Source organism: Mytilus galloprovincialis, chromosome 6, assembly GCF_965363235.1.
Source record: "Mytilus galloprovincialis chromosome 6, xbMytGall1.hap1.1, whole genome shotgun sequence".
Taxonomy (NCBI): Eukaryota; Metazoa; Mollusca; class Bivalvia; order Mytilida; family Mytilidae; genus Mytilus; species Mytilus galloprovincialis.
In genome coordinates, this window is record NC_134843.1 from 8,702,094 (window position 1) to 8,715,535 (window position 13,442).

General features: G+C 31.3%; 1 protein-coding gene across 1 annotated transcript; it reads left to right on the forward strand.

Annotated features, from left to right (window-relative positions):
• Positions 1-20: 20 nt before the first annotated feature.
• Positions 21-11,910, forward strand: LOC143078863 (E3 ubiquitin-protein ligase RNF212B-like). Its single transcript, XM_076253883.1, has 16 exons — positions 21-154; positions 3,793-3,925; positions 4,247-4,308; positions 4,660-4,734; positions 5,288-5,344; positions 5,726-5,793; positions 6,556-6,613; positions 6,933-6,952; positions 8,005-8,042; positions 8,724-8,746; positions 9,132-9,189; positions 9,588-9,610; positions 9,943-10,012; positions 10,828-10,882; positions 11,359-11,421; positions 11,806-11,910. Exons 2-15 carry the CDS (start codon positions 3,817-3,819, stop codon positions 11,408-11,410), a joined length of 768 nt encoding a protein of 255 aa, XP_076109998.1. The 5' UTR covers positions 21-154; positions 3,793-3,816; the 3' UTR covers positions 11,411-11,421; positions 11,806-11,910.
• The last annotated feature ends 1,532 nt before the right edge of the window (positions 11,911-13,442 follow it).

The window sequence follows — 13,442 nt, forward strand, 5'->3', positions numbered from 1 at the left end:
GTGTTGACTTATCTAAAAAAATAATATACATCACGTGACAAAAAGTTCTAGAGCGCCCAGACTACAAAAAGTGCAAGATATGTTTAAGGGTTTATTATTATAATGAATACCAGAGGTCACAAAATACCATCATACTGACATTTATACATGAAAGGTTATTCAACATACAAGAATTCAACTAAACTTAGATAAATGAAACAGAACTTTGACAGCATGTTGAATGTCATGAATCAATACATGAATGTGACTCAATCACAGGCACTTGTTTCTTCTTATGGTATCCAGTTATCCATCAGATTTTTGATGATTACTAACTGCTGCGCATGCGTAGGATAATAATTAATAAATATTTACAAAATAAGAGTGCCAAAAAAATAAACAAATACTAACATGACATGCGGTTAAAACTATTTACATAACTACTAGGTTTACTGTTCTATATTGTAGAGAACGGTAGGTGTCAACTGTTCTCTAAAAATATTTAGAATGGGAGAAAGTACTACCTTTGGAGGTAGTACATTCCATTGTGTAAATAGTATACGGGAAAAATGAATATTTGTAACAATCTTTAAATGTAAGTATGTGTCTGTAAGTTTGTGGATGAAATTGTCGGGTTCTATTGTCTGTTGGTATGAGTAATGTTGATGGTACAGCGACAATTTGGTGAACAATTTCATAAAACATTATAAGTCTTGTTTTAAGTCTGCGTTGTTGTAAAGTAGGCCAATTTAAAGTATTGAGCATGTCTGTAACGCTACTGGTGTTGTGATAACGATTACAGGCATATCTAGCAGCTCGACGTTGAACCATCTCAAGTTTATTGCATTGTTCAGCAGTATGAGGGTTCCAAACCGAACAAGCATATTCTAGTTTAGGTCGGACAAGTGCTAGATATGCTTGAGACTTTATGTTTGTAATGGATGTTTTCAGATTTCTTTTTAGAAAGCCTAGGCTTTTATTAGCATTACCAATGATGTTATTTGAATGCTGTGTCCATTTTAAGTCTGATTGCAGTGTTACTCCAAGGTATTTTGCAGAGGAGACAGATTCTAGAGTGTGGCCGTGAAGAATGTAGTCGTGTTTGATGGTATTTTTCTTGTTTGAGGCAGTGAGAACTGTACATTTGTCTGGATGGAAAGCCATCAGCCAGTCTTCTTCCCACTTTGCGGCAGCATCAAGATCTTCCTGAAGGCTATCACAATCTTCTTGAGATTTGATGCTTTTGTATATGATGCTGTCGTCAGCGAACAGTCTGAGTTTACTGGATTTCAAATATTCTGGTAGGTCGTTAATATATACCAAGAATAGAACTGGACCCAGAACTGTTCCCTGTGGGTCACCAGAAGTAACTGGAGCAATGTCTGATGACTCTCCATCCAGGACAACTGTTTGTGTGCGGTTTGATAAGAAGGCAGAGATCCAGTTAAGTGTTTCATTTTGAATACCGTAGAAATGTAGTTTATATAAGAGTCTTTGATGTGGGACTTTGTCAAAGGCTTTGGCAAAGTCCATAATCACAAGGTCTGTTTGGGTGTAATTGTCTGAATTTGAAGCTAGTTCTTGTATGAAAGATAGAAGTTGTGTTTCACATGATCTAGAGTGTCTGAAGCCGTGCTGAAGGTCGTATAATAGATTGTTTTTTTCTAGGTGGTTAATTAGGTGTTTAGTAATGACATGTTCCATTAGTTTGCAACTGATACAAGTGAGAGAGATTGGTCTGTAGTTGACTGCGTTGTATTTTTCCCCTTTTTTGTATGCTGGTGCGACATTTGCATGTTTCCAGTCGGATGGTATACAGCCAGTTGTAAGTGATTTTTGGAAAATAATGGTGAGGATTGGTGCCGTAATGTTTTGAAGTTGTTTTAGTACTCTGCCGCTGATGTTATCTGGGCCAGTGGCTTTGTGCGGATTGATGTTGTGTAAGAGTTTTTGTATGCCAGGTGTGGTAATTGTGAGTGATGGTATGACTGGATGGGGACTTGGCCCTTTATCAGGCATATTATCTGTTGTTTCAGTGGTAAAGACTGATTGAAACTGCTCATTTAAAATGTTGGCTTTTTGTTTTGTATCAGTTGTTAATTGGCCCTCTTTTTTTAGGGGAGAAACTCCACTATTGTCAGTTCGGATTGATTTAATATAGGAAAAGAGTTTCTTTGGTTTTGATTGGTTGCTGTAACTTAGGTCTGGGTCATTTGTTGGAAGGTCAAGGATCATTTTTTCTATATATGTACAATATGCACGTCTCTGTTCGTGTTGAACTTGTTGTTTTAGTTTTTTATATTTTACTATATGCTTTTTGTCCTTTTTCATTTTAGAGTACAATTTATTCTTTTTATTTATCATTTTTCTGAGTTTGTTGTGCACCCAGGGAAGTCGATGTTTATACGTTAACATTTTATGTGGGATGTTTGTATCTATTGATTTTGTGATATTGTTTTTAAATAAATCCCACATTTCATTAATAGTACTATTGTTGTTATTGTTCATAATAGTAAGCTCTTCTAGTGTTTTTTGTAGATCTGCTTCTATATTTTCCCAGTTTGCTTTGTTATATTTTAGTATTTTTCTGGGATGTTGTCTAACTTTTCGAAGCCAAGTGTCTGTTTCTATGTCGACCTTCCTATGGATAGAAACAAGTGCCTGTAGACTCAATTCATTTCAACCTAGTATTATTACTATCAGTGTAAGATCTTCCATCTTTAAATCAATGTGTTGGAATGTTATGTATTCCATCGATAACAATGACTATTAGAATAGTGTAATTTTTTAATAAGATGGTACCTAATAGTTTTTGGCGCAGACCAAGGATTTGTATAGTGAGACTAACTATACAAATCCTTGCGTAAATACTCAGACCATTTTCAAATTTGTGCATGTTCCCATACATATGATCAAATTGTTAGTCTATCGTCACATCGTTAAAACGTGCAAGTGCATTAAAATATCAATATGGCGTATACAAACGCATCGTGACAATGTGCTTGTTCCTATTATGAAAAGAACTCATACACGGATACATCCAAGAAGCCGTCAAAATATTTTTCATACGAGGATAGTTAAACCCTCCAAGGACAGAATCAAGTGCATGTGGCAGTGACATAAGAAAATAATTTGTTTATAAAATGTCTTTTTATATTTTTTTGCATTGACACTCTGGAGACACCTGTTGAAATAACTGACCGAAAAGAATATCGCGGAAATTCCCCGTGCTATTTTTAGATCAATTCGCAGAAACTTGTTTAATTTTAAACGCAACAGCAATATTTCCTCAGTGATAACACGAAATCACTATGCAACCGAAACGGCAATGGAACTTTGCCTCTCTCCTACTGTATTATGGAGTGAGAAGTCACTTCTTCCTCTCCAAAATCCTAGATTAGGCACTGAACACTGATGCTGAATTCAGTGACAATGAAGACTACAGGAATGATTTTTTTAGGGTCATGTATCAGGAAGGTTTGATTGAAGAATTGAGATTATCTACCAAATTTATATTGTTTTTTTTTGTCATTATTATGGCTCAACACGTAAAATAATTTGAGTAAAATAATTGGGCTACCAATATGCATTTTGGGCCTGTGAAGTAATTTTTACACTCGCCCAAAAAAAAATTTTCAGGCCAGACTTGGCCTGGCCCGACGGTCCTACACTGATAGCGTCATTTTCGTGTTTTATCTTTTGTTTTTTGGTTTAATAAATCATCCTTTTTGTTTTTTTTTAAATTATTATCATTTTCAACAACACATCTGAGGACATCAAACAAATGACTGCAAAATTTCATTTGCTTTGCAGGATTAGATAAAAGTAAATGCAGTAATGACAGATTGGTTACATTGTAATACCTGTTTCCGACAGCCTGGTGAGGGTATTGGTTTTAGTCTGACAAACTGTGGTCACATATACTGTGAAAAATGTTCAAGAGTTGGTATGTTTATATATATAAATCAGAAGATATTGTCATTTCTGACACAAAAAACAATTTTTCAATAAGATCATTAGATTTCAACAATATTTGTGGCTAGGGTTTTTACAACTCATATTGCATGTCTTTTACATTTTCATTAAATATGATTTTAACCATAACAAGGTGTTGCCCATTCAGTTGAATCAAGAATTATTCATATTGTCATGTCAACAATAAAAGTGTATTTGAAACTTTAAAATCATCTGAAAATAGCATTGACTACTTTTCAAATATATTTACTGTTATTCATTAGACTTAAAATCTTATTTTATTTGCTAACAGCATGCAATGAAAGATGTTCTATGTGTGGAAGTGTATGTGATAAGATCACTCTCTCAGGCAGAGTAAGTATGGGTATAATATGTCTAGAAAATCTCAAAATATACTTGATCATCACTTTATTGCTCTGATTATCAATGATCTCCCCTTAGCTGTTATATTATCTTTCAACGCATCAATAATTATATTCAAGTTTTCTTGCAGAATTTGAAAACAAAAAAATTCTAACATATTGTCTAAATAACATCATATAGAGATATTATATTATGTCTCAATGTAGTTTTACAGTAACTGTCATAGAAAAAATAAACTAAATATTTTTTGAGTATTTCTTTTCTTAAATAATTCATCTGTTTTCCCCTGCAGAATCATAGAATGTCAGAAGGTCAGGAAACATACATCACTTAATATTTCAGATGAAACCTGATGTAGAAATGTTTTTTACAAGCCCAACAGATATGCACAAAAAAGACTCCAAAAAGTTCTACCAGGTAAAGCAAATAAATATATACTTACATAATCAAAGGAAGACAGGGCCTGTAACTGTAGATTATTGCTCAAAACATAGAAGCAGGATGTCTGAGGATATCCATATTTATAAATTAATAAGGACAAGATAGAAAACAAAATTTAAAAATACAAAAGAAGTGGCTATCAAATTTAAAAAGTCAACAATACCAACTAATCATAAGGGTGTGAAACTTTTGTTTTAATTATATTGTATCTGACAGATGTCCTGATTATCTATTGTAACATATTCTTTTTCAGCATGAAGAAATATTTCTTGCATCATCAGCTCTCATCATGATATACTATTTCCATTGAAAGAAATATTTTGTTTGCATATAAGAAAACACTAGTTTATATTGAAAGTATTTTAAATACACCAATAATAAATTAAAGACATGTGCTTTCATCTAGTAGACAAGCACACATATAACTTTAATGCAGCTTTACATGTATGAAATATTTATCATTGTATTTTAAAAAAGTTTGTAGCAAATCAGTAGTCTGTATCAATTCTTTTCCTACATAATATTATAGGTGATGGAGTTTCAAGACAGTCACAGAAGAAGATTTGTAAATCACTTGAAAGATAAGGTACATACTTGTCCTGTATCAAAATACCAAAAGTGTGGAATTAAAAAAAAGGGCCAGTCTAGACAATACCAACTATTATTATTAGTTGTAGTAGTAAAGTACTTTGCAAAGTTAAGGTTGTTTTTTCTTGTAGGGACAGTAATCTAAATGAGACCTTAAGACAATGATTTATCACTTAGTGAATTATGATAAAATTATTTGAAAATAGAGGGTTTTGTTAAAACTTTTTAATTTTGCATGCCTCGATGTGTTTCCTACTCAACCCTTCCCTTCATATTGGAAATTCTTGTTTACTAGCACTTTTATAAAGGTGGTTCTGTTAACAATTGTATTAAGATTTCTTGAGTTGTACTCTTATGTGTTTATCCTATGATTTTTCAGATAGCTAAAATGGAAAAATTTATACAAAATGCACAGAGGATTATTTCACAATATCAAGATATGGAAAGGTATTATATCATGTCATTATTTATACCTCATTCATACTGTAAAATAAAATTATAATGGACCAGTCACAAAAGAGGGACGAAAGATACCACAGGGACCGTCAAACTCATAAATCGACAATAAACTGACAACACCATGGCTAAAAATGTAAAAGAGAAACAGACAAACCATAGAACACATGACACAACATAGAAAACTAAAGAATAAGCAACACGAACCCCAACAAAATCTAGGGGTGATCTCAGGTGCTCCGGAAGGGTAAGCACAAAATATGTGACAAAATGTTTTTTTAGAAGAACAAAATATTATACACAACAAAATAGAAGAGATCATCATAAGCACAACCACTTGATATAAATTGTAAAACACAGAAGTGTAAAAAAAAAAGCACAACAAAGATTCATCAAATCTATATAAGCTTGTAAATAAATTATGAATAAGACATGAGTGTGAAGTAGGTTATTATTATGAAAATTTTTGTAATTTAAAGTTGTCATTACTAGAAATCAATCTTGATAAAAATATTTCTATAATTTGTGTGTCTGATTTTCATGGAAGGCCTAGTATCATGAACCTTTGAGCCTTCCACATATTACAAGGCTTTCTTAGTGATACAGCTGTGTCTGTGTTGATACCACAAATACTAATTGTCATTTTGTGATCATTGATTTCATTAATATTTCTCATGAAAAAATTACTATTAAATTTTTCATAATTTGTACCAGTGAAACATTTTAAAAGTATTTGAAAAAAATCTGTTTCAGAGAATTATCAAAAACAAAAGAGGAGAATTTATACCTAAAGAGACTAATGACTGAAAAGGTGAGCAAAACTCTTGCATGCATCATATATATGTCAAAAAATTGCATTCATTAAAATGACAAATAAAAACCAGAGTTTTTGTCCAGCATCATATACATTCAGCATTTTAAAATGTTTGGAAATGTATGATAGTACTCCTGTCCTGAGTATTGAGTACGCATACAGTTATTTAATCTTATCAATATATTATAAGTAAACAATGACTTGAGTGTATTAATAATGATATATTAAATAATAATCAAAGTTGAAACATATAACTGTGATTGATTGACTTTTTTTTTATTATCAAGGGAAATAACTCTTTTGTTTTTAATTTCAGGGTTTATCTGGACATGGAAGGTAAGTGATTTACATGTAATAAATATTTACAGAATAACTAATCGAAGAATTCAAATAAAGAAAAATATTCAACAAGTGACCGAACAACACATTAATTCCTGAATGTGTGTAGCCCATGAGTTAATTATCATTGTTGTTCAGTCAGGAGTTAAATATTTTCAGATATTTTAGTTCTTTGGTTACTGTAAACAGGGAAATTTTCGCGGCAGTTTAATTTTCGCTATTTTCGCAGTAAGACTTGTAATGCGAAAATTTTAAGGAAAACTCTATTCCTGAGATGAAGATCGTATAAATATATGATTAGTATATGTACCATCTCAAGCTAGTGGACATTAAGGATATTGTTATATAAACAGCACCAGTTACAAATATGTTAATGACACCTGTCAATCAGTTATAAAAGTATTACCTCATTGATTGTGCTACACAGATTAAACATATCAAACGATCCTGACAGCATTTAATTCACTCTTAAATGGGTCTTCTTTTCTGTTATTGTGTATGTGTTTTTACAAACAGACAAGACACAACTTTTAATCTCTTTTAACAGTAATTAACCGAAAACAAAAGATTTCTGATTGATTTGATCACTTGAGTTACTATACATGTAAAGCTGTTCACTTTTTATATCCTGTAGATAAAAAATATTTATAAAGGCTAAATGGAAATCGCGAATTCAAAACGTTGCGAATTAAGTTTGTGTACGTAAAACGCGAAATAAAGACGGTGCGAAAATTTCTCAGTTTACAGTTTCTATCTTTGTATTACATTGACAATGGGCATTTTAAAAAAAATAAAGTTTGAAATGTATGGTACTATATCTGTTATTATGCATTCACCATTTGCTTTCATGCAACCTTATTTACAACACCTGACAACACCTTTTCTTGTATGACGTCAGAGGAGGGAAATAACTGTGAATTTATATTTCTCAGTGAAATCACATTGCAACCAATGTACAATGTAATAATTTATTTAAATCTTCTATTTATTGCTCTAAGATAACAGTTTCTTTTATGCAGTTCAGATGGTAAATGTGTTTGTTTTTTTAGGCAAATGACTCCAGGAAAGTACAGTCCAGTATCTAGAGGTATGAGTTAAGATGACCATATGCTCTGATAATATCTGGAATAATGTAATGTGACTTCATCATACCTGCCAACTTTTCAAAATTCCCATGTGGGTTTTACCTGCAAGATGGCTTTTTCAGTCTTAAAAACTTCTAGGGGGCCTTCATATGTATCTTAATGTTGTTTTCTAGCTTCTTCATACTTTTCAAAGCATATAGTCATTGTAAAATTAACTATTTTGTTTAAAATTGTGGACAAAATTGCTATTTCAAAATTTCATTTGGGAGCTTTCATGGGAGAAATCCCCCACAAATAGTGACAGTTGGCAGGAATGAAGTTCATTAGGATTGTTTTGTATTTCTTCTGATGGAACAAATGCTTTCATTGTTTTTGGTTTTTTTTATTTCAATGAGAGTCTCTTCTCGTAATTTTTGTTCCCCAACAAAGTAGATTGTATTAAAAGTGCTTTTAACTAGTAATAGCTGCACCAAAAAATATATGGGTGGGTGATTTTATACAATGAAAAAGGAACCAATCTTAAAATTATATATTTTATATGGTAAAACTTTTTGAAAGGGTCTTTCCTGAGTAGCATGCTTGCTTTAATGGAACAGTCCTAAGTTTTTTCAAGATGTTTTCAGAATTAAAAGAAATCAATTTATTTAAATTGATTTTCTTTGATACCATTTTATTCATTGCAGGCTCACCAGGCTTTATGCAGTCTGTAAGTAAAATCCTAAAATCATAGCATTAAATACTCCTCTCTCCAGCAATTTGTGATTACTAAATAATATGTTGTCATTTTGTAGATGATATTGGTAATTTATAGCTATCTTAAGCCAGTTAAAATAAGGTTTTTAGTGGTTTTCTTGCAATTTTTACACCAAAACTTTCATAAATATTCATTCAAATATATATGGGTATATCCGTATAATCTCAACTTTATTAAAGTATTTACTTGGAATCATTTTATTTGACCGTAAAAGGCCCTATTCAAAAGTTATTAATATTTTCAATGGTTAATTTATCTTAAATAGGAATGAAATCTTTATGTCAATTCCGCTTATGAAATAAGAAAGAAATCTTATATCTTATTCAATATTTCTTAGTTCCAATCATCCAGTAGTTCAGGAAAAGTATCATGTACACCACCTAGTGGCAGAAGGGGTAAGTTCTTGTTTATTGTAACATATTATAACAGCTAAAGGGAGATAATAACATTTAATGTGATTGTCTAACCACTTGTTATGATTTCATAGGTGTGATAAAAGGTAAAGGCAGATTTTAAGATGGACAAATAGATATTTACAAACTTTCTTATAAGGAAAATTTTTCTCAATGAACATGCTGTACAGGGGCATCATTTAATAGGAAAGATTACGGAAAAAAAACAAACATTTTGGCCTTACAAGAATAAGCAAACTAACCATAATGATAATAATGCAAAAAAATAAACAACTTCTTATCTTTCATGTGTGAAACTGTAATAATAAGATAGCATGTTTTATAATTGTTTTCAAAGTCGGGATCTTACATTTATACATCTATACATTATTTATTTCCAGGTTCACCAGCCTTCTATCAACAGGTAAGTAATATATATATCAAATATGTCCACAGTATGATTGATTTGTTGATAGGTGTTTCCTTATGACATCACCTAAATGATTTAACAGTAAAAATTCAAATTGGATTGACAAAATTTTTTTTCTTTAATTTTTGTGAATTGACTGTGCCAAATACGACCAAAAGCTTAAAATAAAATCAACATTTATCCAACTGGATGCAGTCAATTCTTGGTTTTAAATAATTTTTGACCTTGGTGTTAAATTTTAAGTAAGACTGGATTGGATACATCTATTTCAATGCAAAATTATTATTTGTAAAGACTGATATCAGAGATACAGACATTTATTTCAGAGTTCCACTCATAGCTCAATAGCTCCAGGAAGATTATCTGTTCGTACACCTCCATCAGGAGGGAAAATAGGTAAGTCATTGTCAGTATTAATTGTCAAATATTGAGAATCATATTTACACTCAAGGTTTTTATACTATCAGTATAATGTCAATACACTAATCAAATTTAATAAACAGAGTTAAAGTAATTATGGGCCTGTCTACTTAGTACTTAAATTGAGGCAATATAGTGTTGAAGGCTGTACGGTGACCTATAGTTGTTAATGTCTGTGTCATTTTGGTCTTTTGTGGATAGTTGTCTCATTGGCAATCATACCACATCTTCTTTTTTATATTACCCTATCCATCATTTCAGAAACAGTTATATCAACTCTTTTTTCTAATGTTTTCATATATTAAGCTTTGAGCATGCAAGTTTACTATGATGAGTTACAGATCAAGTTTATATTTGGTTCTGTACCCCTAATTTTTGCCGAAATAACTGGCTGTGTGAAAAGTTTAAATTCTAAAAATGGCTTCAAGCTTAATTTTGCGGGCAGGGCTATTCATGTTTTTCCGACACATCAAGTTTGATCTTGAATTCCATCAAGCAAAGTTGACCAAAGATGGATTGGACTGTTTTGCTTTTTATTATATACAAGAGATGCACACAATATCAATATCAAAATATTTTTTTTACTGCTGCACAGTATTTTTTTATTATTATTTATTTGATCAAATATGTTTTAAGATTAGAAATATTGTTTTTATAACATTTTTAGAGAAATGAGCAAAATAATTGTCTTAAATACTTTCCCTTTATTTAGTTACTTTTAAAAGACATTTATTTATAGAGTTAGTATGATGCTGCCACTGAAGAAAAATTAATTACTCATTTTTATTCAGGTACAGTGCCTGGGACACCTCAGTCAGCATCAATACCAATACCCCATACACCTAAGTAAGTACCAATAGAGTTTGTAAAGGATTTTTTTTTCTATCGATAAGAACTATTCCATTTATGTATGTAAAAGGGTAGGATAGGAAGGGACTTTCCAAATATCTCTACAACCAAGAACCATTTTTTAGATATTTTGCATAATGGTAATCGACGCATACTGAAAAAGACCCATGACCCACATTCAATAATTAAACTTCCCTACCTACCCTCCTATATACATTTTAATGGAATAGCCATAACCAACTATCTACAAATTCAGGCATTAATAGAAAGCAACTTTAAAACAATTAAGTGAAGTAGTAACCTTTCAACCTGTCAGATATCATTTTCAATAGTTATATCTGTTGAAAGTTTTAAAACAGATAATTAGGTAAAGGAAACAATCTTTTAAAAAGAAGTCATTATTTCCTCTGATGAAATTTTTCAAAACTGTCATTTGTTGGTATAAATATTAAAATGATTTTTTATTTTTCTAGGTCAGTACCTCATCCAATATCACTTAAAGATTGGCAGTTAACACCAGATTGAAAATACCCTAGGTAAACATGTAACTGAATAAGCAGCTAAAATATAAACCCTCCTCCCCTGAAAAAAATGTAATAAACAAAACAAAAGCAACAAAAAAGTGTATAAAAACAGGATATGAAAGTTATGGTGTTATAACAGAGTATAATTGATAAAAAAAGGTATTTTGATTCATCAGATTTTATTAAAACAGCTTCTCATGCTGTTGGACACTGAAGGGAAACAAAACACACATTAACACAGTTCCTAAATTCTTACAGAGATATTAAAAACTAACTGAAATGTTATTTGGAAAGTTTTGTCGTAACATTACAGAAATTTCATTTTCAATGTCATATAAGCATTTAAAAAAAATCAACAGTATTTCTTTTCTCTCATTGCTTCTTTTTGTTTTATAGGTTCCTTAGAGCATTTACACAGCGATGACAGATTTTAAACTTTTGCAATATTTTAAATATATTATGTTTACATGACATGTACTTCTCAAAAAATTGTTAAATTGATCACATTATTTATTTTTCTTTATACATGGTTTCACTAACCATTTTATATCATGAAGCTGGATTTTGTGACTGAGTCTTCAGAAGGGTTCAATGAAGCCATTCAACATTTCTATATAGATATAACAGCCTTTCACCGTAAACAGAAAGGAATGATTTATTTCTTCTATATTGATCACCACCTATTAACATACTTACACTACAGTAAAATTTATGTTCCGATTGTTCATCAAAAACACATCTCATTGAAGAAAATTAAATGCATGTTAGGGTACAGTGACATATAGTTGTTAATTTCTGTGTGGTTTGGTCTCTTCTGAAGAGTTGTCCCATTGGCAATCATACCACATCTTCTTTTATATATGTAAATGTTTTAAAAGTTACTATAAAACAGATGATTGTCTAATAACTGCTTAAACTATGATTCATATACAAACCCATTTGTAAGGGGTTGTCTTGTCTGTGATTGCTGCTCTCAGTGTATAAGTGTACTTAAATAGTTAATGATGTTTAAACAATACTTTAACCACAGACTTAACATAAAGGTTAAAGCTGAAGACAGAATCTATGATCGCTATGTCTCACTTTCATCACATAAGTAAGATGTGGTAAGATTGCCTATGAGTCAACTATCCACCAGATTCCATATTATGTGGATGTTAGCAACTATATGTCACAATGCAGCCTTCAACAACAAGCAAAACACAAAGGCCCTTAAACAACAGATGGGAAACAACTGAATGGGAAAACCAACAGCCCAATATATTGTTAAACAATATCTTAAAAAGAAACATGACAAGACAGAAATAAAGCACTGAATAATTGCCTCATTAGTCAGAATGTGGCATGGTCAAATGCATACCAAATACCAATGTCAGCATTTCTTAAAACATACTACTATAAAAAACAACAACAAAAAAACAGTTAAACAATGTAACAATCATTGATATTATGTTGATAGTCCTAAATATAAAGTTATTACAACTGTCACAAAAACTTAACATTAACCAAGAAAACTAAACATTGACCAATGTACCATGAAAATGAGGTCAAGGTCAGATGAACAATGCCAGAAAAACATGTACAGCTAACAATTCTTCCATACAACACATATAGTTGACCTATTGCTTAAAGTTTAAGAAAAAGACCAACACACAAAAAATTAACACTGAGCAATGAACCATGAAATGGGGTCAAGGTAAAAAAAAAAACTGTGCGACTGACAGAAAATATTTCCATACTCCAAATATAGTGACCTATTGCAGAGTATTAGAAAAAAAACCCAAAAAACTCAAGGTCAGATGACACCTGCCAGCTAGACATGTAAACTTTACAATCATTACATACACCAAATATAATAGACCTATTGCATACAGTAAAAGAAAAACAGACCAAAACACAAAAAAACTTTACTATAACCACTGAACCATAAAAAATGAGGTCAAAGTCAGATGACACCTGTCAGTTAAACATGTACACCTTTGAGTCCTTCTGTACACGGATTATATACTAGACCTATTGCTTATAATATCTGA